Source organism: Excalfactoria chinensis, chromosome 1 (assembly GCF_039878825.1).
Source record: "Excalfactoria chinensis isolate bCotChi1 chromosome 1, bCotChi1.hap2, whole genome shotgun sequence".
Taxonomy (NCBI): domain Eukaryota; kingdom Metazoa; phylum Chordata; class Aves; order Galliformes; family Phasianidae; genus Excalfactoria; species Excalfactoria chinensis.
This window is the reverse complement of record NC_092825.1, coordinates 50004618-50032397: the sequence shown is the minus strand read 5'-3', so window position 1 is coordinate 50032397 and position 27780 is coordinate 50004618. Positions and strand designations below refer to the sequence as shown.

At 40.6% G+C, this 27780-nt stretch overlaps 1 protein-coding gene across 2 annotated transcripts in view; it reads right to left on the bottom strand.

The window, feature by feature from the left end:
- LARGE1 (LARGE xylosyl- and glucuronyltransferase 1) overlaps positions 1 to 27780 on the bottom strand; it is a 312296-nt gene that overhangs the window by 162630 nt on the left and 121886 nt on the right. For both annotated transcript variants that reach the window (XM_072326861.1, XM_072326860.1), the window contains 2 exons: positions 12995 to 13296; positions 6297 to 6379 (listed from right to left, as the gene is read on the bottom strand). In XM_072326861.1, coding sequence (XP_072182962.1) covers positions 6297 to 6379; positions 12995 to 13296 — 385 coding nt within the window. The remainder of the gene's footprint in view (positions 1 to 6296; positions 6380 to 12994; positions 13297 to 27780) is intronic.

The window sequence follows — 27780 nt, the reverse complement described above, 5'->3', positions numbered from 1 at the left end:
GTAAGAAAAGCAGATGATCTTTCTTATAGCAAACTATAACATAGTTTGAAGTCCTAATCACAAAAATACTCAGACATTCGCTAACCCTGAAGTTCGTAAAGTTGTCTTTTGAAAAGACAACTGCTTTTAACTGCTTTTGTTTATACTGTGAGCTCACATCATCTCTGAGGGAAGACTTTCCAGAAAAACAAAATTAAAAGAAAACAACCAAACCCAATCTTTGCTGTCATACAAACCACTTCATACAAGGGAGTACTCTGGCAAGGCAGCATTAGCTGGCACAAAAGAGAAGCTAATTTCTCACAGATTCTCAGGTTGACCTAACATGTCAGCAACATGTCATAGCTGTATAATTTTGGCCTTCCGTTGTTCCCAAATGAAACGTGGTGTTTCAGCACGTCTTTGGAAAAGAGAAGAGCACATTAAAAATGATTGTAGCTCTTGATGAAGTTAAGAACTACCTAAGCAGAAGCAAGAATGGTCTTTGCAGTCTGAAACTGTAAACACTGTCCTTTTCTAATTCTTACGATCTTCAGAAATGGAGTAAAACACTGAAAAGACATAATGTAACTTGTACCAGAGGTTTCAAGGATAGTAATTAGCCACAGGCCACTGCAGCACATCTGAAAATGAAATGCAGATGCTTTTCTGGACACTGTGCACTGTTTCCAAAAGCATCTGCATTTCATTTTGCCCAGTTAGCCCAATATCTTTAGTTTTTAGCCTTTGGTTCAGAAAAACTAAACCTAACTTGCACTTAGGTCACACTGATAAGAGACCTAAACTGGCTGAGAGAGATTCTTCACTCCTGCAGCAGATTTATAAAATCTGTCATAATTAGGATCTAGATGCCCAGGAGAGGTAAGCAGGAAAGTTGCAGACGAAGACTAAGTGCTCATTCTCCATGCCTCCCTCTGTGCAGCAGTGCCAATGCATATTTATCAGAGTCTGCAAACTCTGCACTACCGCAGCTCTGCGGAGTGTCCCCCTGAGAACAGACTGTCAGTTATGTCAAACTGGGTGTTAAAAGCTGCTGGGATTTTGTGGCTTGAACATACGTTTTCTAAAGGCAGAACTGGAATCAAGCTCCTCTTCTGTTGGGAGTGAAATGCGTTTTTGAATGACGGTGTTCTTATAAGGAATTTACCACACCAGCTCTTTCCACTCCTCCGCTCCCTCTCTGGAATCCAAAGACAGACACAGCTTCTCAAGTGGCTTGCACGAGTAGCCTGCCTATGTCTCATGATATATACGGTTAGACTGGCATCAGAAACTTGCTTTTTCAGAGCTGGCAGAGAAAGACCTGGGCAGAGCTAAAATGTTCGATATGCAGGATTTGTTGCACTCTCATGCAAGAAAGCAGAGATGGCACACTCCATCTATAGAAACTCCTGTAGTTTTCATTCTTAATGACCCAGCATCCCTGCTGTCTCGCATCTCTCTGTCTAGCACTCTAGCTCAAAGCTGGGGCTATAACAAATATGTTAGTATGCCGGGGGAAGATGATTAAACTGACACGGCCTCCTTTCCTCTAAATTTTTACACTTCAGAAGTAGGGATTCCCTACTTAGGCACCTCTTCTTGTTTCAGAATAGAGACACTCAGCTGACACATGCTTTAATTAGTAAAATGGAAGAATAATGCAATAAGAGAAGGTGAGGAATCTCTGCGAATTCCAAACATTCACTGAAAGTAGTGCTCTTACAACAAACACCAAACAAAGTGCAGTAGGAAAAGGCAAGGATATGAAGCATGGCTTTGAGGGGCCAGCTGTTCCACCACTGGAGTGTGTTCAGGGTGCTGCACTGCAGGAACAATGGGTAGTGGTACGGCTGCCCAAGCAGAACCATATAACAATAGCTGTGCTTTCTATGCAAACATCTTCCAATTACACATGCCAGATAGGATGAACTCCTCTGTGCACATTTAAGGGTTAGAAAAAGAGACATTTCCATGCTTGTTCTCACTGATGACCTTCAAGTGAATTGATGAACCTGCTACTGATGCTATGAAGCATCTACCATCTGAACTAACCACCTCCAACTCCTAATTCATTCCTCCTAATGCAGTATCCTCACCTACCTCCATCCTTCTTCCCTACAACTGCACAGATCCTAGCAACTACAATATGCCTTCTTTCAAATCAGAGTAATTTTCAAGCCTCCAGATTCTAAGATAACATTGTTTCCACATGGCAACCAACGCAAGGAATCTTGGTTTACAATTAAATACTTTTCAACTCAGTTTTATTGTTTGTTTGCAGCTTATTCTTCAGTCCTTCATCATGGCCTCTTCAAAGAAAGACATTTAATAAAGGAGAGTTTCTGAGGCTTGGTTTTCCACTATGTAGCCACAGTCACAATAGATGCTTAAGAAGCAAATATCAGTCTTCTTGCCAGTGGGATCAAGAGCACTCTCAGCAAGTTTGTAGGTGACACCAAGCTGAGCAGGGCAGTTGACAGGTCAGTGGGAAGGGATGCCATCCACAGGGACCTGAATAGGCTTGAGAAGCAGACCTCATCAAATTCAAAAAGGATAAGTGCAATGTGCTGCACCTGAATCAGAGCAATCCCAAGCACAGAAACAGTCTGGGCAAAGAAGGGCTTGAGAGCAGCCCTGCAGAGAAGAATTTTGGGGCACTGGAGAAGAATTTGGGGTAGTTGGTTGATGAAAGACTCAACATTAGCTGTCAACTTGAGCTTGCTACCCATAAGGCCAACTGTATCTTGGGCTGAATCAAGAGAAGTGTGGTGAGCAGGTTGAGGGAGGCAATCCTCGCCCCTACTCTGCTTTTGTGAGTGCCCACCTGAAGTACTGCATCAAGTTCTGGGGCCCATAATGCAAGAAGGACATGGTGCTGTTGGAGTGGGTCACAGAGATTATCAGAAGGCTGGAGCACCTCCCCTATGAGGACAGATGAGAGATTTGGGGCTGCTCAGCCTGGAGAAAAGAAGGCTCTGGAGGGATCTTATAGTAGCTTTCTAGTACCTGAAGAGGGGCTATAGGAAAGCTGGGGAAGGACTTTTTATAAGGGTGTGTAGCTACAGTACAGGGGGAAATGGCTTTAAACTGGAAGAAAATAGATTCAGACTAGATATTACGAAGAAATTCTTTACTGTGAGGGTGGTGAGACACTGGAACAGGCTTCCCAGTGAGGCCCCTCCCTGGAAACATTCAAGGCCAGGCTGGATGGGGTTTTGAGCAACCTGCTGTAGAGGGAGGTGTCCCTGCCTATAGCAGGGGGTTTGAACTAGATGATCTTGACCCAAAACATTCTATGATTCTATGGATAAGGAAGAAATGTCTTCAAGAAGCTCTGTCAGTTCTCTGAATACCTTTTCTATCTAGTGGACAACTTAATGCCTTGTGAAAAAAGCTTGTTCTGGGCAGGGAAGTGCATACAGTTTGTCTTTAAGTACGTTGTAAGCAAACAAGCCAGACAGGTTATTCTGACAGAACAGTTAAGAAGTTTCATTAGCTATACTGGACTTCATCTTGATCACTTCTGCTGAGCTAGATAGACCCTCTGAGATGAGCAGTACTGCCATCCAAACAGCAGCTGTGTTCTTGACAAAGGGAAGACTCCACCAGACTCAGAAACACAAATGTTACTTCTCTTTGTTTTGCTTTTGTTATTTTAAACATATTTCCCATATCCCTTATAATAGATCAGAGGTTTGTTAATTTTTCAGGGACGTTTCCTTTAAACAACACAAAAGGAAACTGTTTAAACCTTTAAGCTATGATGTTCCTCTTACTTACAGTGTTATTTGGAAACATACAGAAATTGAGCCTTTTTGAAATGGTGGAAAGTAACAGGAGAGAAAAATTCCTAAAAGCTGGGAAAAACCACATCACTGTAAACAAACAAACAAACAAAAAGAGTATTTGCAAGAAACCCCTTAAAAAAAAACTATCAGAGTAGACAAAACGCCCAACATTCTTGCAACACAAAGCCAGTTTACACTGAATAATTCAGGATTCTAATTGGATATAGATTGAGTTTTAAAATTTAACAGGATTTTAGCATTCAGAAATATTCAGCCTAGAGCACGATACAGGTTTTTACTGCTGTTTTGGTATTAGTATGTTTATTTTAGTACTGTTTTTATTCCTCCTGGCCCTTTCTAATATTCATCTAACAGGAACGTACTATTTTGGGGAAGATCTGCGAAGGCTGCATTTTAATGTGTATTTTAATTGTATTGTATTGTAATTTTAGTGCATCGGAATGCACTGCCCATGGAGGTGGTGGAGTCACCGACCATGGGGGTATTCAAGAAACATTTGGATGTTGTGTAGAGGGATATGATTTAGCTGAGAGGTAGTGGTGATGTTTGGACTGGATGATCTTTTAGGTCTTTTCCAACCTTGATAATTCTGTGTGATTCTGTGTTTAATAGTGAAAGTCTCATGTTTTGGAGAGTAGAACAGAACAGTTTACTTGTAAGGGACTTTCAAAGATCATCGAGACCAAATGCCTGACCATTTCATGGTAAACCAAAAGTTAAAGCATATTATTATGGAATTAACAAAATGCCTCTGAAACAATGACAGGCACGGAGCATTGATGTTTGACCACTCTCACAGCAAAGAAAAACTTCCTGATATCTACATTAGAGAATTTCCCCTCTCCACCTGCACTCCAGCCACTCTTAAAAATGTCATTTAATGAGTTTTTCCCCATAGAAGAAGGCAGGTAGGCACTTACTTTCTCTTTGAAAGCTGACAAAAAAAAGAAGTAAATTAAAATGGTGCATTAAACACATTGCAAGGGCATTAATTCTCAGTGTTCCAGCAGGGTTCAGAGCAAAGTGGGGGACTGGAATGACCCACTCGAGGTTTAAGAAGATATCAGTATGACGTGAATAAGATTCATCCTCCCTGCTATAAAATATCATTCTGTTTGAAGTAGTGCTTGAAATTGTCTCCTTAGTAAACTCATTAAACACTATGGACATTTTACTGGTCTATTTGTTCTTTCTGAATTAAAGAGTTTGATGAGTCTCTCAACTCCCCATTTCACAGAACCACAAAACTGCAGAAATCACCAAGGTTGGAAAAGACCTCCAAGATCATCTAGTCCAACTGCCTACCTACCACCAATATTTCCCACTAAACCATGTCCCTCAATACATCTAAATGCTTCTTGAACAGCTCCATGGATGGTGACTCCACCACCTCCTTGGGCAGCCTGTGCCACTGCAGCACCACTTTTTTCAGAGCAGATTTTTTTTCTAACATCCATCCTGAACCTCCCCTGGTGCAACTTGAGGCCATTCCCTCTTGCCCCATCAGTATTATACTGGGAGAAGAGGCTGACTCTCACCTCACTACAACCTCCTTTCAGGTTGTTGTAGAGAGCAATAAGGTTTCCTCTGAGATTCCTCTGACTGAACAACCCCATTTCCCTCAGCTGCTCCCCATCAGACTCGTGCTCCAGACCCTTCACAGCTCCATTGCCCTTCTCTGGACATACTCCAGGGCCTTAACATCTCTTTTGCTCATGCTGGAAACATTATTTCTGATACAATCCAAGATGCCATTGGCCTTCTTGGCTACCTGGGAAAGCATTTTCTGAAATGCTGACTAAACCAAACAAGGGATACACACATATGTGCATGCACAGTTTAGCACCATTTCAGTTTTTCTAAAGCTGCTGTTTATTAAGGGAATTGGCTATTTTATCTTCATTGGACATTTATACCCCTAAAACCTGGCATGCAATTATGCTTTATGTGTTAAAACCAGGTTGCAAAGCTTTCTGAGGGGCTACCAGTAGATCCTCCAAAGCCATAATAAATAATCTGAAATAATACAGTCTATAGTAACAGGATTATACTGAAAAATAAACAACTAAATAGGAAGCAAGGATAGCCAAGCAACCACCAGTGTGTCTTTATCTGTATGGCTTTCAAATTACTACCTACACCTGTGCCATATAAACTGGAACCAAATGTAAGCTAAATGAAAACAATGCTGTTATTGCTATTATCATTATTTTACAGCAGTTGGGAGTATGCAGATGCTTTACAGTACAGATAAATATGGTCCCTATTCCCACAGTGCAACAAGGAGAGGTAGCAACTGGATTTCTGAACCCTTCAATTCACTGTACAAATCTTTACAGGAGTGAATCTATTTCTGGTGGTCGCATATTTCATGCTTCATCCCCTTCAAAGAAGAAGAAACAAGGGAAGGAAATCTGACTTGTTTTCGATTAAGAGTAAACGTGACAAGAGCTGATTTGTGTATCTGTATATATATGGTATATAAGAAGAAAAGGGTACGTTTACCTGTGAAATAAGACGGACTTGACGAGTGTGACAACATCCCGACTGGCATTATACCCTGCACAAACAATGGCGACATGGATGGTCTGTGGGAAAAGAGGAACAAAAAGAAGAAAAATTAAAGCCTGTTCCTGTGTTCTACCACTTATTAGGGACAGCACATAGATGACAGTGCTTTTATTTAGTGCAGCAATTGTGAAAGATTTGAGTGGGTGTTCTGCAGCTGTTTGCAGCCCACTTGAGGCAGTTTGTTAAAAACATCTTAATTGAGTTATAACACCATCATCATTCCAAAGTCATTACTGTCCCTAAATTACATCAGATGTCTGAACAGAATTGCATTTATTAGCTAAGAGCATATGTGTGTGCACGTGTATACAGACACACATCCATTCGGCAGCACACAAAATTCTCAGTATGCAAACAGCCACTGTTTAGCCTTCTGAACTCAAAGCTTACAAATATGTCTGACAGAAGCAGATATGCTCTTAGAAATTCTGCATCATGTCCATCATAAGGATGCCTTTTAAGGAGAAAGTGAGCAAGCTCTGATGGACCACAGGGACAATTACTTTGCCCAGGGGAGGGTGTGTCCCATCAATAATAATAAGCCTTCCAGTACTTAAAGGGAGATTATAAGCGGGACGGAAATCAACTTTTTACATGGATAGTGATGGTACAGGGAGGAGGGGTTTTAAACTGAAGGATGGGAGACTTAGGTTAGATATTAGGAAGAAAATGATTACTTATAGAGCAGTGAGGCACCAGCACAGGCTGCCCAGAGAAGGTGTGGGTGCCCCATCCCTGGAGGTGCTCAAGGCCAGGTTGGATGGGGCCCTGGGCAGCCTGAGCTGGGGGATGGCATCCCTGCCTGTGGAAGGGGGTGGGATAATTGAGTTTTGAGGTCCCATCCAACCCAAGTCATTCTGTGATTCTAAGACTCTACAATAATACAGGACTTGAGCTGGGAAGGCATAGGTCACTTCTCTGCCTATGACTGGCAGCATAGGCTGCACTAGGCAGTGCTAACATGAAATTGAGAGGCCGTACCCCAGCACTTTGGTAAATATTCCCTTCTTCTCTTCCTTTTTCCTCCCTTCCTTTTAATATGAGGCAGAAGTTTGCTTATCTGCTGAAGAGGAAAGGGAAAATTGTGCTACTACTCCTCATTATTAAGGCAGCAAGTGATAATTTCAAAAATGCTGTTAAGTTACTCTTCTCTGGTTTGAAAATTAGCCAGCTTCTGTATTTTTCTGTTTCTTAGTGGTCACAAAAATGAAGGAGAGTTTACCATGCTGGCAGCACAAAGCTGCGATCAGGGGCACAGCTGTGAAACTGCAGGGAAGCCTCATTTGGCTTCCATTTGAAGGTTGGTTAGCTGGCCTGTCACACACACACAGCTCTCATTTTCCACAGACAGCCCACTACATTGAGAACAAATAAGGAATTCTGCCTTCTCACATAGTCATACATCCCCAAAGCTTGGCCTTTAACGGAGGCAGATTTACACAGGAGGTGGTGTGCATTGGGCATGTCTAAAGAGTCCCTAGTCCCATCCATTAACACCAGCTGGTCCAGGGAGCAATTTGGATCAAGTGATGGCCGAGTGGCTGTGCCGTTGTACAGTCCCACATGAACACTGCTGCTGCTTCCTGCCCCAACATGCGTCACTAGCTGGGAAGATGAGAAGATTTTAGAGGATTGGAATTAATAAGGTAACCATCCAGAGAGGTATGAGAAAGAAAATACAGCACAGCGTATTTTGACAACAGTGCTGTGAGATATTCCACAATTCAAATTCACTTTCATGTCAAAGGGAGTTGAGCATTCTCAGCACTTTGCAGAAAGTGACTGCATTTCTCTCTTGTGATGATAATAGGGAAGAACACAGGCAGCTTTTCTTTAATAGCTGTTTGTATGATGTTTGTGGGTATAGGTTCCCATGAGGTGCAGATTTCTGACACTGTTCAACCTGCCTCCTCTCTCAGTCACAGAACCACTGAATCATTAAGGTTGGAAACAATCACTAAGATCATCCAGCCCAACATCAGCCCATCCCCACCATGCCCACTGACCACGTCCCTCAGTGCCACATCCACAAGGCTCTTGAACACCTCCATGCATGGTGACTGCACCACCTCCCTGGGCAGCCTGTGCCACTGCAGCACTGCTCTTCCTGAGAATAAACCGTTCCTAATACCCAGCCTGAACCTCCTCTGGTGCAACTTGAGGCCATTCCTTCTTGCCCTTTTGCTGTTACCTGGTAGAAGAGGCTGACTCCTACCTCGCTACAACCTAGCTATTCTCAGGTTCTTGGAAGGCCTGAGATCCTTCCCTTCAATCCCAATAAAAACAGCATTAATTGAAAATGGTCTTAGGTCTGATTTAAACACTAAACACCCGAAGACACTGGACCAGATGCCAACACTTGATGAGTTTCAATGGAACAGCACTGTCATGTCACTGTCAACTTCATTTTATACCTACTGGACAAATAAACTCTCCTCACAACCTCCCCTTTCACCCTACAACTCCCATCACAGCCTGTTAATTCTGTCAGGGATTTGCCCACATCCATTTCCTTTTACTAAATCAGTCTGTTTCAAAGCTAAAATTAGGCATTCCTTGGTTTCTTTGAGTAGGTGCTGCTGTTCTGCATGCTTCTTTAGCCAAGGTGCAGTGAGGAGACAGCTCTGGCTGCTCTGCTGAATATCTTTCTAAAATTCAGAGACACAGGAATCCATATATCTCTTGCTCAGTCTCTCTGCAGTGTTTGATACTACTTATCTGCCTGCCATCAGGTATAGAGAAGAAAATTATTTCTAAAAGATAATAGAAATCCAGTCCTTTTCTTCTCGCACAGTTTTTGCCTGCAGCATGCTACAAGACTGTTTCTCCTCTTCTCTTGATTCACTTTCCTTTCCCTTGTCGCTTAACTGTTAAACAGAATCAGTTGGAAAATTTGTAAGTCAACGTGAGGTCAACAACCTGAACTGCTTTCTAATGAAAAAGCCCTGATAGCAAGTTTTCTCCATGCTTATCCCACACACATGTCTGGATTGAGACCAGCTGGCTGTAGCCATACCTTGGCAAGATGATAGGGCAACAACAGCTGGAAGAAGGAAACACTTCAAAGACCTTGCATCCTCCTGAGTACACTACTGTATACATCTGCTCCAGATTGTGAAACTGATCAGCAGCCTCCCAGATCTCTGAAACTCCTCATTTTCCTTCTGCTGCTGGCTAGAAGTCTGTACCCCATCCCAACAGAATGGGTGACTGTGACACACACAGCCTCTGAGGCTGCAATGACCACTTAGGAGTGAAGCCACATAAGCCATGGATGGCCCAGCTTCCCCACAATGCAGCATCCAGCTTGGTGCAACATGTCCCTCCAGACATCTCACATCGAAGCTCTGCATTCAATGTGTAGCTCTGTGCATTTGATGTGCAAAGCTCCACACTTGCTCCTCACGGTTTGGAATCAGTGTTGATCATACAGCTCAAGTCTGGATATTCAGAAACCACTGCAAGATGAAACCGAGCTCCTTGAAAGCATCCATCCCCACATTCACTCACGCACACGGATATGAATACATAATTAAAACACTGCAGAAGTTAATCACACTGTTCTTCCTATACAATGGGGATCAGGGACACAAAGATAGATGCTTTCGATTTAAAACAGGTTAGGTAGTGCTCCAGCCCACATGCTTAAAGGCATTTAAGGAAGTTAAGCTTCTTTAAGAAAGGGAATTTAAATAACACCAAGGTGCACTGTGACATTAAATAACATCAAGGTGCACACTGACATGGCTTAGCTGCTACAGACATGAAAAAAACATTTTTAGGAAAGCGGTATTTCTCATAAAGCCACTATGGAGTAATATTAGTAGGAAGAAAATTGTTAAAATCACACAAGAACCAGGCCTTAGATCCCATGCTGAGGAGCATGAGGTGCCTAGATAAGCAGATGTTATCCTTTTTCTTCCTCAGGCAATGTTTTGGAATGGTGAAATACTACTGTTAATAAACTCTAATTAGTTTAGAGTCTTTGGTAAAGCATTTCATACTTCAGTAATTTCACAGTAGTACTAGCCAGGCATTCCATTACAGTTGTTTAACCCTCCATAAATAATTTATGACCGTGATTAGGAGGTATTAAAAGCATGTTACAAGTATGTAAATATGATACAAACGCCTCCCCATGGCAGGTTAACATCTGTCTTTCCTGTGTTTTTACAGCGCTTAAAGTGGTGGGGCCTTTTCTGGAGCCCTGGAGCCCTGCACGTTCAACACTACAGAGCAACAGAGTTGAGAATAATAACAATACAAATACGCCTGTAAAAATGCTGCAAATGTTTCTTAGTATTCTGCTAGCCGACTGGATGCTATATTGCTCATTAAATATCTTCCGGTAGAATCTCTCTTTTAAAGATATTTATAAATGCACACTTAATTCAAGCTAAATGCACAGCTTATGGAGGCAAAAGCTGGACAGATGCTGGAATGCCATCTGAAGAAAACCATACCATTTTGTTGGCTTCCATCACTGTTAAAATCTTCTCAAGGCTGCTATTTGTATCTATGTACAAAGACGATGCTCATGTTAAAATTGTCTAGGGAAAGGGATCTGCCCACTCCGGGAAGGTCTTTAGTTGGACCCTTGACCTTGTCTTGCAACATAATGCTAATTTATTCTATAATACCAGAGTTGTATAACATCTTCTGCAAAGCAAGAGAGTAGGAAGTGGTGGCTGGAATACAACAAATCCCCAACTGTTCAATATAGATCACAATTATTATCGCACAGATCGCGCTTAATTGGAGATTTAATGTTCACTCATTGCAACTGCAATTTCTGATGTTTTATCATCACTAAAGACCATTCTAAATTAGATTCTGAAATGTTAGCTTCAATAAATCTCAAGGAACTGCCTCTATGAAATAAACAATCTACCCCTAGCTCCCCTTGTCTTCCCCAGAGTCTTCTATGGATCCTTGTCTCTTTCCACCCACGTCACTGACTCTTGCTGTAATATATTCCAGAGTCAGAGGCATAAAAATCTTTAGTTTATGCCTCTGAAACAGTAAAAAAGAGGGTGAATGGAGTCAAGATACCACTTTCACACAAAAATGGAACCAGAATCTACAGTAATAGGATAAACGATGAGACCCCTGGCAAATCTGATAATAACAAAGTTTAATTTTAACTTCCATTGCTATTACTGAATTACTGAGCAAATTCCTTAAGAAAAGCAAGAAAAAGCTATTTTGTTATCAAAATAGTGTGCAGCGAGATAGGGGGATGGCAAATAAAGTGAGGTTTTGTATTTTATATAACCATTGCCTCCAGCACAATGCTAAACCCCACTGAGCAAGAAAATTTATTGGCAAAACACATTATAATCTGAAAGACCACTTAAACTATTCCTCCGTTAAGCTGCTATTTTTGTGTCCCAAATTGGTTGGTACATTGAACAACCCAGAGCTGAGACTCAGCTCATCACTGCTGGCATGATAATAAGGGGGAAGTGAGGTTTGTTTATTGATGGTCTGAACCTTCCCTTAATTAAAACAAATACCAGAATGCTGGTAGGGAGGAAAATCAGACCCTCATTATCAGGAGGAGGGAAAATGAAAAAGACTCCTCCTTTTCCCTCTCTTTAAAACAACGTTAGCTCTTTTTTTCCTTTTTTTTTTCAAGCAGGGCCAGACAAAGATGTTCAGAACTGGGAAGCAGTGATTCCCTTTTAAACAATATTTGCCCATTGAATAGACTTTATCTGAAGAGATAATTAGGACTTCTTTTTCCCTCGCACTTATTTTGTTTCAATTTTTCTCTTCCCAGTGGCCGAAAGCAAGATAATAGGTGGTATTTTATTACCTTCTTCATAAAAATAAATTGTGAAAATTATTTTTGATATCTTCACCAACTGGGATTGGCACAAGGCCTTTAAGGAAGACTTCCTGGTTTGGAATGGCTATCGTTCAGATATCTGACAACCAAGCAGCCAGGCAATATCCACAAAATTACTGGCATAAAATACAGAAAACTAAACCAAAACAACCCCCAAAAACCTTAAAAACAGATCCCCAGTCTTCTGCCACTAATCGCAGCTCTTCTGCACAGCTAACACACAGCAGGTGCTTCCACTGCAGCATCTGGATATGCTGCTGAAAAGCAACTCAAAGGCATAAATTGGTTCCATAAACCACAATTTAACTAACAGTAATTCTGAGCCATTCCAGAAGAGGTGACCAAACACAGGAATAATACTTAAAACAACAACACTGTGCCACTTTCATTTCATTTAGAAATACCCTAGTTCTTTAACAGCAACGCCGTACTGAAGTCAGCTTCAAAAAAGGACAGGATTTTTACACCGGATCCAGTGCCACAACTCAAAAGACACTCAAATGATCAAATGTTTGAAAGTTTTAAAAAATATATATTACAAATTATCTGCCAGGAAATGTCTACTGGTCCTTATCAGTCTGACTTTTGACTAAGAAGTTTGAGGAGGATAGGAGACACCGATCTGGACTTAAAGGACCTGGTGTTCAAGACAATGTTGGATGCAGCCTTGGGCAGTCTCATCTAATGGGAGGCAACCTTGCCCATGACAGAGGGTCTGGAGCTGGATGGGCTTTGCGGCCCTTCCAGTCCAGGTGGTTCTCTGATCCTTTTGCTTACGTACCTCACATTTTTCCACCGCTGGCTGCTGCCCGCACTCAGAGCTGTTCCCAGCCACAATGCCAGCCCGCAGGCTCTCACTGTCACCCGTCCCCTCTTCCATGGAGTAGGTTTTGGAGTGGTTGCCACGGTGGTGTGAGGGGCCGCGGCCCTGTGCCAGGCTGAGCTGCTTGCGGAGCACGCGGTTCTCCTCTTCCACCTCCCGCATGCGGACCTCCAGGCTCTCACGGTCCCGCTGGCTGGAGGCTGTGTAACGAGGGCTGTGGGGCTGGGATTCAAGTGGAGACAGCGACACTGGCTTCCCATCTGCAAGAGAAGGAAACAAAACACTCCTGTCAAGACAAATGGAAAGCTGCATCTTTCTTTAACATGACCATTACTAGGCAGGGATTTCTTTCAAATACATTTTAAATGGGCTTGGAACTCAAAAAAAAAAATAAAATGTTAAGCACATGGTAAACCTGGACAGATGCTGAAGCTCTATGAGTTACAGGTCCTACTTGTTTAAAATCCACCCTAAAAAATAAACATGTGTTTCTTTTGTTCTCAACAGGGCTGCCTGCCAGCATCTAGTCTGGGAAGACAATCAAGAATAGAAGGATTCAATTCCAAGACAATTAATATATAGTTAAACGCATTTTAGAAGAGTATGCAAGATAAAATAATTTTCCTATTCCCCATTTCCTCCACAGTTGAGCTGCAGCAGTTTGGATCCCGCTTGATGCCAAGCAGTGGCCCCAGCTGATTCACATGTGAGGAGCAGATGGGTTTTGTTCAGCAACACAGCTTGCCGAGAAAGGAGAGGTTCAGAACAATAAAAACACTCATTACGCACGTGGGTCAGTTTCTGGAAAGTAGTTTGGCTGAAGAAGACAAGGGAATTTGAAAAAAAAAAAAAAGCAAACCTGTCTAATTTGGAACCTTTCACCAAGAACTTGCATTCCAGAAACATGAAAGACTTCATTTCCTAACTTTCAAAAGGTATCTTCTTTGTTCAAAACAGCATTACTAATGAGCTAGATGCAAAGCATAAAACAGTCAAATTAACCTGAAACCGAGGTCCTCAGCAAAAGACAAACACTGCAAGGCATTTTACCATCACACTACAGTACACTATTGCTACCAAATTTTAAGAGAGCAAGGAGACGTATTTTCATGCAAAGCTGTATATATTCAGTTGAAATGCTTAGAAGGTGGTAAAAATCCCTCAAACTACAGATGAAAAACGATCAATTAAAATCAAATTGAAATAAAGCAAGACAGTGAGTTATCCACATTGTCATAATTAGCCATATATCCCCTTACAGTGTAGTTATGTAAATACGTTATCCCAAAGTACTTCACAGCAATAACTTTCCACCTGCTTGCATTAAGTTTGCTATTTAATAGTATCTCCGCTGCAAAGAGTTCTTTTTGCTTTATCAAACAAACACCAGCTTGAGAGGCTTAGAAAACAAAAAATCATGCAGTTACTGTTTAGCAGTTCTCCTTTACAAGAACATTTCTCATTCTCTGACTCAAAGCTATAAAGACCTGCTCATTGCTTGTTCCATTCCATTGTTTCATACATACATGAATGGTGAATAGTCCTGAGTTTATTGAAAAGAAAAAAAAAAAAGAAAAAGAAAAAAAGAAAGAAACAGCCATAGAAAACCTCATTTCAAATTCTATTGTTGTTATGCAGGTGTAAACACATCCTTTTATCCATATAAAATTGCCATTTTGTCTTAAATAAAACATTTGAATGTTTTATAACATCCCCGTACTTGCTTGTAGACCTACTCTCACAAACAGCCTCCTATTTATCATTTTTACCATTAGCAAAGCTGATTAATAAGTATCAGCTTCAAAAACATCTCAAGACAAATTCTGAAGTTTGGCCATTGATATTTCAGAGCTTAAATTGTCAAGCATGTAGGTAGTAATAAATAACAGATTAGAAATGGCTGAAAAATCACAGGTGTCATGGTAGAGAAGTAACAACACAAAGGCCGTGCTGCAGTCAGAAGTGCAATAAAATACCAAGTCAGCTCTCCCCATCCAGCCTGGAAGACATAGAATTGCAATTGTGGATGCAGGGACACTAGCATGGGGTGCTCAAGTGCACTCAGGTAGGGTGCTCTGAAAGTAATGCCTCCTATTTATTTCTATGGAAACTACAACAGATACAATGAGAGCAATAACAAATGCTGTGCTTTGAATCACCATTTTTTCAACACAGTCACCACTGTTAGCTATGCATCTTTACCAGCAATGAACAAGAGTCTGCATGCTGTATTCGTAACAATCTACACCAGTGAAGGTGACCCACTGTCACTATTACTGCTGCTGAAATGCACCACCCACTGCCTCACAGTGCTTACATCCACTGTTTGGCCTCCATAGGTGCTCAGTAAACACTGAGAAATATCAATAGCTGCCATTTTTCTACATGGAGCAATACAATTACACACCTTTGCACTTTTGTGTCAGATGCCATTTTATCAGACTGCCCCTCTGCTGCCATCTGTCATACTGCAACAACATGTAACGTGGTATAGGTGGGAAGGTTCAATCTCTACCTCCATACCACCCACATCCACCTCTGATGTCACAAATCTACATCATAAGGAAGAGGAATTACTTTTGGAGCAGCCTTCATACATTGGTAACAACAACGCAAATCTAGCCACAGTCTTCACTGGCAATGTCAGCTCTGTATCAAGCAGAGATCCAGCACAACATATCTTAACTCCCTGCTGCAAAATGACACCGTGACAATAGAAAGACTTGTTTGAAACGGAAGCATAAAAACAAAAGTGAACTGAGTTCATTCTTAAAACTCAGAAATGAAGTAATTTTTGTCATAGCTGTTATATAGATTTGGGGAAGGTCTAGCTCATAATTTTTGTACACTTGAGGTTGTCAGTGTATTATTCCATTTAAGTCTTCTTACTAGACTGGACACATGAAGGTATTTTGACTTGGGAGCTACTGCCTAGCAGATTAATGCCATCACCTGCTACCCTGTTCCATCCCATCGTTTTTCAAGGCAATGGAAGGGCTGTGTGCTTCATCTCATTTTTGAAGAAGTGAACACATCTAATACGCCGCAAGGACTTGATTGACAGTAAGCAGCAAGGTAGAAAAGTTAAACTGATAGCACTGCACTTGAGTTTTATATTTTAAGTAACTGGCAGAGCGCTCTGAGCTGATGCCTAGGCACTTTTTACCTAATCTAAATCAAAATAAAGTAACATAACACATAACGAGGTCTGTGTGACTTTGGGATGAGTGATCACCCAGGGAACACTGCAAGGAACATTGCTGTGCTCTGAAGGATGTAGCGCACTTTTCAGTGCTGCAGTAAATAATAATAAAGCTATAATTTTTTATTCTTCATTTGGGGTTATTGCTCTATTTTTGGGCCTTGGCAGTCACAGACAGCGTATTTTTTTCTATCTGTGTCAAGTCTTTTACCTCAGACTTTCTGTGCTGATAAAGCCGTAGCAAAGAAATAAAAATAACCTACAAAATTCCACCGTCCACAAAACGTGAACATGAATATTATTTCACTGTTGACAGCGGTCAATGACGTATCATCACAGTAGGCAAAACAGTTCAAAAAGCTTGACAAGTTATGAACTCTGTGTGGATTATTGAATGCTTCTACGCATGTGAAGTGGCCTGCATTTAAGGCAAGAGATGTCATTAAACCTTACTGTCCTCCAATAAGTACAGCACCTTAAGATACCAGAAGAAATAAAGCCTATAGAAAGCAACCCAGCACAGTTTATTTGAAAGGAGAGGGTCTGAAGCAGAGCAATTTTCTTACAGACAAAGCCTAAAGGATGAGCATAGGCACTGAGACCCTAGCTTCGTATTCTGGAGACTGCAGGGAGATGAGAGTCCTGAAAAGGGCCCAGAGGTACAGAAAGTTTGCTGGGGGAAGGGCACAGTTTAGCCAGAGGTTAACTGCAGGGCTGGATTAAGGGAGAAAGCTGCAGAGTGCAGGAAAATCACACTGACTGAGAAGACAAACGCAGAAGAAGGGATGCCACATTTCTCTGATGGCTGTGCCTTGAGCTCAAATGCTAAAAGCCAGGAACTAACCAAAACAAGGATATTTCTGTAGCACATTGTAGGGTGGGTTCATTTTTGCCTTATTTTTTTTTTACATTTCTTTTGCTATCTTAAGTGCCTTCTTTGCATCTTTGGAAGGTCTGTAGGTTTCTATGTCTTTTAGCTATTATTTGTCCCCTGCCTAATAGCATGGAATGCCTTTACAATGAATTAACTGACGACAGTGAGCTCTAGGCTGCTTCTGAGATAAGAGGGAGTCATGCTGCTCACAGATAATGTTTCAGTCTGACTACACATGCAAGGAAACACCACTCCTCCCTTTCACCTCCTCCCTTTCACATTTGTTCACATTAGAAAATCTGCATTATCAGTGCACCCTTTGAGAGATAGAAACGTAACAATTTTAATCAAAAGCCAGCAGAAAAAAAAATAAACAAATCAGAATTACAAATAAACAAGATTAGAATCATAGAATCATAGAAAGGCCTGAGTTGAAAAGGACCACAACGATCACCTGGTTTCAATCCCCCTGCTCTGTGCAGGGTCACCAACCCTCAGACCAGGCTGCCCAGAGCCACATCCAGCCTGGCCTTGAATGCCTCCAGAGATGGGGCATCCACAACCTCCTTGGACAACCTGTTCTAATGTCACCACCCTCTGGATGAAAAACTTCCTCCTAATATCTAACCTCTCCTGTCTCAGTTTAAAACCACCCCCCCTTGTCCTATCACTATCAACCCATGTAAACAGCCATTCCCCCTTCTGTTATATGCTCCCATCAGGTACTGGAGGGCCACAATGAGGTCCCCCCAGAGCCTCCTCTCTTCCAAGCTAAGCAAGCCCCGTTCCCCCAACCTTTCCTCATAGGAGAGGTGCTCCAGACCCCTGTATAGAGAGCCTTATGGACCTAAGGAGGAAAGGGTGGGGATAAAGAAGACTGCAGTCATCTGAGACACAAGACACAGAAGCTCCGTGTAAACAGATGAACTATCCATTTTCTGTTGGAGCTCTATGTCTGTTTTAATCACCTGCCACCCCAGTAATCTATGTACATTGCCCAGCTGAATGCTCTGGTAGATACTAGTTATATGGGTGGCTATAAATGAAGTTTAGTACTTTAGGTTACATACCCACACAATTAGGTGCTAAGGTATCCCAAGAAACCTACTCTCCTATTTGGCAAGACAGTTTTTTCTCCTACATCTTTTTGCAAATCACTGCAGCTGGAAATAGAAAACCTTGCCCAAATAACCTTTGGAATATAGTCTAGGCAATTTATTTCAGATCTATGTACCTAGAATTTCTTCATTCTACAGTGACACAAGGCAATTCAGAGCTTACATGAGGAAGTTTCTGTAGTAGAATTTGTGTTGTGTCATTGAGAAATGTTCCAGTGAGGACCGTTTCTCCCAAACAAAACAGGCATCTGCTATCAGTGTATGTGGAAATTATATACATCATGCACAAACACTATACCCACAGAACATCAGGTCTGCAATGTCAAACACTCAGAACTCTGGAAATGAGAGAACGATGACCTCTTGTCCAGCCTTTCCCTTGTTGATGATAACAGGATCACTAACTTTGTGATCACCACTTTCTTCCAAGGATCCTCAGCATCACTGAGTGGAAAGAATTAATGGTGCTCACAGCTGTTCAGCTCATCATTAAATCTACAACAACTCACACCTCACATGAAAAGAGGGAGTTATTTCCTCACTGGCCTATGATGCTCTTCACTGTAACACATGCAGCACAGATGATCAGACACTCCTTTTTCTAACTTACTGGGGGAAAATGTGATACTAACAGTTCCTCTTTACAGGCAAGGCAGAGAAGTTTGGAGTCCTTAACACCAAAAGAAAGTAACTGTTCTGGGTGCACAGCCAAGAACCAGAAAACAAATAAACCTTTTTTTTTTTTTTTTTTCCCAATTAATTTGTTCACAGAAAAGGCCTCATCACCTGTATATGCTATTGTATATGCTTAGCATGTCTGCAAATCACATCCTAAGTCTTCAAGCTGCAACCACAGAAAATAGGAAAAAAAAAAATAAAATACAGTTAGCATTCATTTGTAAGAGCTTTGTTTTAAGAAGATGAAGTAATGAACTCAGTGGTAGAAACTATTTTCCAGGGTAGATTCAACTTCATAAACTACAGAGTGGTTCCATTTCTTTCTACACTCCCCTGCCTTGCTCATGACACACTTTCCAGTCTCTTTAATTAACTGCAACAGAAGCCCAGAACCACTTACCGCATTGCTGCATTTGCTATGCACACATAAATGAAGGCATGGGTTTGTGTCTCAGAAAATTAGTAATTGTATTGTCAATGATGGCATCACGTTGCATTGCTGCAGAGAGCTGTTTATGCGTTGGTTGAGTGAATTTAATTCTGGTACTTCTAACAGGGATAACGGGGATGGGAAACAGTAAAAGACTGTGAAAGAAAAAAGTATGCAGCACCACAATGCAGGAACAAAGAGGAAGAGAAGCTCTAAACACCTTATGCATCTTTTCTGAGAATGGATATGGCTCTCTTAAATAGTTTGTTTTTCAAATGAAACATTAAGAATGTTAACTTCTCACAAAACTTAAAAAGAAGAGCCCATAAGTCTTAATGTGACTTACTCATTTCCTTGGCTAGAATACAATGACTTTTTTTTACCTTTTTTTTTTTCCTGTCTTCTTTTCATTCTTCCTTTCCTTGCTTTTCAGTGCCTCGGCAAAATATATGCTTCTCCAAGAAAAGAACTAAAAATAACATTTCTCCACTTTCCACTGGGAGTGGAGATGTAAGAAAATAATGTCTTATCAGAGTAAGTACTGAGTGAAAATAAGATTTTATCAAGGACTTGGCTTGACAAAGATAACGTGTTATCAAGAGGGGAACTTGGCAAAGATAACACGTTATCAATATCAGAAGTAAAGCTTGGGGAAAATAATGTTTTAATACCTATTAGATTCTAAATAAGCCATCTGTGCTCTTGATGAATTGTTATTTTCTCCAAACCCCGTTTCTGTAAAGATGCTGAGTTTTTGGCAAACTGCTTCTCTAACATTTGGGAAAGGGGAGGATACAGGAGAAAAGGAAGCTTTTTCTCCACAAAGATAGATAGAGGGATATTCTTTTTCTTTTCAAAAGCTTGCCAGTGTGACAACTCTGAAGACTCGAATGTTCAGACACCAAACAGGTACAGGCTGGAAAGTTCCTAGAACAAAGCTCTGCAATTATACCTTAGAGAATCCACAAGAGGGTCAGTATCTCTTCTGTTCTTGACCACCATATGCAGGCTCAACAGGTGCTCCTGTAGTATTTTTGGAAGAAGCACTTGTCTACACAGCTGATGACCAGCCTTGAGTTAGCAATGAGTTCTGGCCATAGCAGAGCACATCACCATTAGAAGTGGTCTTCTAGGGGCACAAATAAATGACCCCTTTTAGATTTGCTGCACACATCATTGCCCTCAGCTAACCACTAGCTAGAGCTGACCCAAAGGGTCATGTCATGCTTCTTATCTCCTGCAGTGCAAAGCATCAGACCAAGTTTAAACGGTCAGAGGAGCTGGCTGCCTCTGCCCTGAAGCAATCCTCCTACGATGGTGGCAAAGATGAACCACTGTCTAATGGGCGAATATGCCCTGAAGCAGAAATCCCCTGCAAGTCATTAATAAATCTTCAGAGTTTCATTTGGGATGAATTTAAATAAATTGTGACACCTCCTGGAAACTGAGCAATCCAGTTCGTAGTAGGATGGACTATTAACTGCCTTAAATGGCAGAATGAGTGTGAATGCCACAGATTATTCATGGGAATGGGCAAGAAGGGAATAATCAGATGAGAATCTGTGGGGGACTGTAGGAGTGTGATGTGAATAACAAAGCACACTTAGGAAAAGACGTATGAATTATATCTGTAGGCTAAGTATTTGTAGCCAGCTGAATCTCCCTGTAGTATAGTAGGAGTGGGAGGGATGACAACAGGATCTGTTAAAGTGAAGATTTCCTATGAGGGAGCTGCATCACTTTTTTCATTAACCATTTGGCTATGCCCACAGATTGCTCCATGCTCAGGCGCGATCTTGGTGCATATGTAACCTCTGAGGCCCTCGTTCAGCAGAATATCCAATCTATAGTCAGTGTCCATTACAGCTCTCTGATGCAAAGCACAAACTCAAACACATCCCCATAGCTGCATGCAGTATTGTGACAATCATTCACAGTTGTGGGAAGTACAAACTATTCCGTTTTGGTTTCTGCTCACTAAAACACTGTGGAAGAAAAAGGAAGGGAAAAAGTTTATAATTTTGCATTTTCTACTGTTCATTGTTTCTTTTAATTTTTTTTTAGGAATACAATAAATAAATATCTGTAAGCTCAGAAAAGATAAAAAAGTACGTATGGTTTTCTACAACTGTCACAGTAACCACAAGCACGAGACAAGTGTGCTCAATCAAAGCCTGGTAGTAGTTAATTCAGAGTCTGACGCTGATGATTTGCCTCAGCTGTTCAGCAATAGACTCCAGCTGATAATTATTAAGTTAAACTTTTGAGCAGTATTTGCATATGTAAAGCACGCTTTCCCTGCTGAAGCAACAATGGATGCTATAATGCATTTCCTGATTGTACAGCACTTGGATTTGGGGAACCTGGGCACGAGAGTCTGCTTTGCATATCCTTCCTTACCCTCATCAGGCAGACCATTCAGAAGAAATGCACTTACGCATACTGATGTCTAAAAGCCGGAAGAAAAAATAGTGCTAACACTGCATAACAGTTAAAATGCAGCCATCCATTTCAGCTGGAAAATCTCTAATAAGAACAATAATAGGAGGTAGATTTTTGCATAAACGTCAAAACAATTACCTAAGCTTCCTTGCATCCTTAAAAGAAGCTTTAACAACAGGAGAGAGACCGGAGAGACCGGGCATGTTAAAAGATGGTTTAGAGCAGCCACAGGCATAGGCTGATGGTTGCAATGGATGATCCTAGTGGTCCTTTCCAACCCTAACAATTCTAGGACATGCAAAACTCCAGTAGACAGACCCAGCCCATTACTTCCTAGATGGCCAATGACCTCTAGAAATGGCCCCTTCCTCAAAAAGAATAATAAGCATCATTGTAAGGTTCTCTCTTATCTCACTTTCTTCAGAACACCATTTCCTGAATGTGACTCTTGAACATCTGCCATTGCCATGCTATTCAGTAAACTGCGTTAAGAATCCTGATACATATATAACATGTAAATTACATTTATGTGTACAGTTCTCCATGTTTTCATAAGTACCTGGCAGATAAGGCATATCCAGGCCTGCTTAATATTGTATTTTATAAGCATGTTTCCTTTAGGTTTACGAAAATATGCAAAAGAATTGGAAAGATCCTTTTGTAATCCATAATACAACTACCTTGGATATAAGGAAAAAGTCTTTTACATAAAGGGCACTGAGGCACTGACACAGGTTGTCCAGAGGTGGTGGATGCTCTGCCATTTCAGGGAGCTGGACCAGAGGACCTTTAAGAGTCCATTCCAGCTCTAAGGATTCTATGATTCTACATGATCCTGTGTAGCTCCTTTCCCACTTGGGTTTAAGTTGTTTAAGAGCCAGGCACATGCTTACCACTGATAGACCTGAATCCTTTATGGACATCACATGCAAACTATATGGATCGTGTGGATCACATCACATGGATATCACAGAACTGGAAAGTAAAAGATGTCTGAGTTTGGCTTTGATTAAAATAGAGGTGGGCTGCAAAAAAGAGATGTAAGGAAGAGCAGGTAGTTGGACCCTCTGAAACACAGCATTTAGCCTCTTAACTGGTAGTTTCAGATTTAGCTGTAGCAGAGTTTATGCAAACGGCTGGAAGTCACTGGTAGCACTGTTACATGTAATCTCAAAAGTTGATCTTCATTTCATCTACAGAAATGCCATAGCATTAGTTCAGGCTGGTTGGCATCACTGAAACCTAGGGGAAAGATGTTGTTCCCTTTAATCTCCATTGGCACTCAGATGCCATCAGAGCACCATGCACTGGTACTCTGACTGTGGATGCTGGAAAAGGAGACTGAATACTGACTGACTATCAAGGATTGTTCAAGGATCAAGAAAAAAATATATGCAAATCCACATCACAAACTTCTTCCTTTACAGGATCCAGATCCTTACAAACCTCCAAATCTGACAGAGCTCTGGCCAACATCAACTGATACAAGCAGATATATATAAAGTCAAATAGAAAGGACGCAGTGACCTCTCTTCTTTCTAAACGGTTCCGAAGATACACGTGCAGACAGAAATATTGCAAATCTGTATTTCCAGTTTAATACGTTATGAAATATCATCAGTATTATTTCAGTGATGACATAGCAGTGCATAAGTTATTAGTATCTTTCAGTACTGAGAATCTTCTATTTTCCCCACACATTCTCAGCACTTTTCATGTGCTGCACCTGTCGTTTAAGCCACTTCAGTCCTAAAGAACAGTGAGGGAAAATGCAAATAACTGCACATTCAGAACACATGAAGGCTGATCAGTGTTATGACATATATCTTTATTTATGACAAGAGATGAAATAACTCATGAGTTAGTTTCCCGTGCTCCTCATGAAGAAAAATGTCATAACAGATTGTCATGTACTATAGATCCTCATGTACTGTAAGTAGCGAAATTCCTAACACACTTTGAAAAGAAACAACCACCACAGTGGTGATGCAGACAGGAGGTGATGTGTAGTGGCTACGACATCAGAAATGAAATGTACAGCATTTTAGAATAATAGCTATTAAAATAAGTTATAATAATAATAAAAAACTAAAACAAGAAGTACACAGACATATACCATGGAACCCCTTTCTTGCATGAATTCATTTTTTATCTCAAAAAGAAAAAGATTTACTTTATTAGAGATATTTCTTCTGTAAAGATGGAATAAGTATGTACAGAACTGATGTTATATCAGTTATATCATATCAGGTAGATACGGATTTCATTTCAGGCAGAGACCTTGGCTTGCAATCAAAACACCAGGAAGTCACTCTTCTTTATGATATTCTCATTTTGTTACAAAAGTGAAGAGAGCAGATCAAGAATATAACCTCAAGAGAGTAAAAGGCAAAACCCAGTGACTTCAATGAAAACAAGCACAGGTCTAATATGCCGGCAGCACGGTGGTTTATTTATAGTGTACCATAAATGTACACAGTTCTGTACTGCAGTAGGTCAGAATGTGGGCCATACCCCCTGTGCCCCATCACAATCCAGCAGAGCTTCCTATGCAGCAAGCAAATAAAAATGTTCATTTTTGAGCAGCCACAAGTACCAACTTGTTAAATATCATCAACAGACAGCAAGATTTAGATGTTTTGCCTACTAAGACTTTGTCTTGTAACAGATGAAGTTTATCCTTTGAGACTAGTTCAAATTTCTGCTCCAATGCACTGTAACGTCTTAATATATTTTTAGGATTCTATGTAAGGACCTTAAAGAATATGCTTATTCTTCTGTAGGATGACATGAAAGTAAAACTCCTGTGACACGCTTGCTTACTGTGCTAAAATACTGCTGCTTTATACAACCAGGGCAGCAGAGCTCAATATTCCTGGGATCTACACACATTCAGGTAAACAATCTCTAGCTTTTATTTATTTGTGGAATACATAATTTCTTTTCAAATTTTCATTATCTCCAGGAATTTCTCTCAAAAGGATAATATATTATGGGATACCACCTTAGTGAGTGAAATAGAAATGAATTGAATGGGTACAAATGAAATACTACGTGTCATTTTTAATGATGCTTTTGTTAGGCAGCCTGTGCGAGTGGATAGCCACAGGCTTTCCACAGTGACGTATTCTGTGAACTTATTGATGTCTATGACAACTTTTCTGTGTTGAGCTAAAGGGAATATGGACGTATTGTGTTTAGACATGAAAGGCATACGTGTAGTTATGCCGATATACATGCACCATAAAAGTAGCTTCCCCACCCATCTATTCCCATCTTGTTTCAGGAGAAGGAAAGGATCTTAATCATCACTAATCATTTCCTGTAGTCACATATTCTATATTAACCTGCATAAATCCAGACACAGGAATAGGCAGCTAAGAACTCGTGAAGGAAAGGTGGAGGAGAGAATGCCAGAAGGACATGGCTCACTTCACTCTTCTTTCCCTCTAAGAATGGGCTGCCACAATACATACCCTTCTGTCACATGAGGAAACGTGGTCTTCTCCTTTCTAACTTATGACTACCTGCCCAAGAAAAATTTGGGAACAAAAATACTTAATTGTGGTGTTACTAGCTGGCTTACTTTTTAAACTATGCCTTTTTTTTTCTGGTCTTAACTATCACTAAGATACTAACAGGAACTGAGTTACAACAGGTGTGACCGTATACATCCCTTTGAGAAACAGCCCACATTTCAATCACTATATAATATATACTCTGTCCCTTGGCAGTACATCAATATGTTGTACTTGTTTTGAGAGAGAGCCTTTCCTCTTTCGAGCAACCATAACTACACCAGGCACGTATTGAAAATTCCTCCTAGAAACTCATACTGCTTCCTTCTGATGAAAAAGTTTAGTTTCCTATTTGGGGAGCACAAACCTTTAGTGTAGATTCCTCTGGACAATGCTCTTCTTTCTCTTCCTGAATAATCTGACTGAATCCAGCCAATGGGAAAAACTAAAATTCCGGGTTTGCCTGAAGATCTCTAACCTATTACGTGACAGTCAGTAAATCTTTTGCCAACTTCAAATATTAAGAAGTACAAAACATTTAAGAAGAGTGAGCAAAGAAGTTCAATATTTCCGCTTCTCAAAATTGTATTTAAAGCTTTGTAATAATGCATGTTTACTGGGAGGTAGAATCCTATAGTTAGATGAGAAAATATCAACTCTTGTTTGCTGCTTGTTTGTTTCCTTTGCAGTCAGATCTCATTTTCATCTCTGCAGGACAAACAAAAAGCACGGTCCATGTCAGGATGCAAAAATAAGGGGACAAAGCTCTTAAAAATGTCTAATTCCAGACACTACAAATTATGATGTTTTTACACCTTGAGCTAGCAACACTTTAAAAATTATTATTAAGACTGTTAAAGTGACGTGTGCTTTATTATGAACAGCGTATTCAGTAGCAGCTGACAAATCACTTGAGGTGGGTAAACAGAAGGGGCAGCACCTGTGGCACGTTTGTGATGGGAGGATGCAATCATCAATTCAGCCTGAAGAGCACTTAGGAAAACAATTTTAATTGTTGCTAGGTATCTTAAGTAGTACAAGGTAACCTGTGGCAGTCCACAGCAGAATTTTCACACCTTCAAGACAAAAGTATTAGGCAGGATAAATAAACACACACAAAACAGATGTATTTAGCATCAATCATGTGAATCGTTACCTTTCTTTTTATTTTTTATTTTTTTAAATTTGGATTATCCTTCTGAGAGCTGTACAGGGAAAGTGTTGACTGAAAAAACACATCATTATCTCACCACTACACATAACAGGGCATTCTCATTCTCCATTTTGGGCACTCAAAAGGTGTCCAGATTCCAGGGGGAAAAAGAAAAAAAAAAAAACACTCATAAAAAAGTGAAGTGGTTTCAATTTAATTCTATCACATTATAGCACTCGTAAAGCACAAGTTTAACTCTGCCAAGAATATAAAGCTCTAAATCTGTTAGATATCAATTATATTTTATTTCACTGCTGTCCCTTTTCCCTTTTGGATTTGTTTTTCCTCTCTATGCTTCTATTGCTCAGGTATTTTGGATCTGGTTCTTAATCAGGTCCTGACGAACCTCAATGCCTTAATTCCAGAGCCTACCATTCTCCAGTTCCCTTCTTCATTCTGAAATTTCTGCAAAATTCTATATTCATTCTCTGTGTGGCTGTGCAGGCTGTAATCCCTCATAATAGTCTGATGCTGATCCTGCTCTACGGATCAGCCAGTGTAAAATGCTTATGTAATGAATTTTCATCAATTCTCGCCTTCTCGGTGCCAGGCAGACCAGGTATATCTAATCTAACTGACTGGCTTTTATCAGCTGCGCACAAGAGATGTGAAAATAAGCCTCATTTCAAGCCTCAATCGCATAGCTACAACCATGTTATTATTTATTTTACTTAACAGAATGACTATACGGTAGGAATCCTAGGGTACACTCTGTACTTACTTGTATATCATTCGATTTTGTATGGTGCACATTTCTTTGAAAACTGTGGAATGACAATGCTTTAATGCTTGGTTTTGATTATTTCTGTTTAAAAGAGAGGAAAAAAATATAGCTGAACTTCAAGTGTAATTCTGCTGCTTTCTTCTTGTGAAATCTATATCCCCATGCCAGATGGTGTCTCAGTTATCAAAGTTATTACCCTAAACTCAATTAGGGAAGAATGAAAGTAATTAAATAGGGGATGAAGTGACAGAATTATTCAAGACATAAAACATCTAATATAGGTGAGCATTCTCTAACTTCAATGGAAAATCATCCATAAATTTAGCCTAAAACATAACAGCTGAGCCTTCACTTTCAAATATTCTAAGAGTGCGTAAAATTCAGTACTTGCTTAAGTGGGCACATCTCCCAGTGAAATAGTATTCTAGAGAAGGTGGGAGTCGTTTCTGTATACTAGAGGGGCTATTACTCGCTATCAGGAAATGCAGTCTGAGACAGTTATTGTCCAAATGTTCCTCTATTTGTGGTGGGATGGCTTTTCAGGC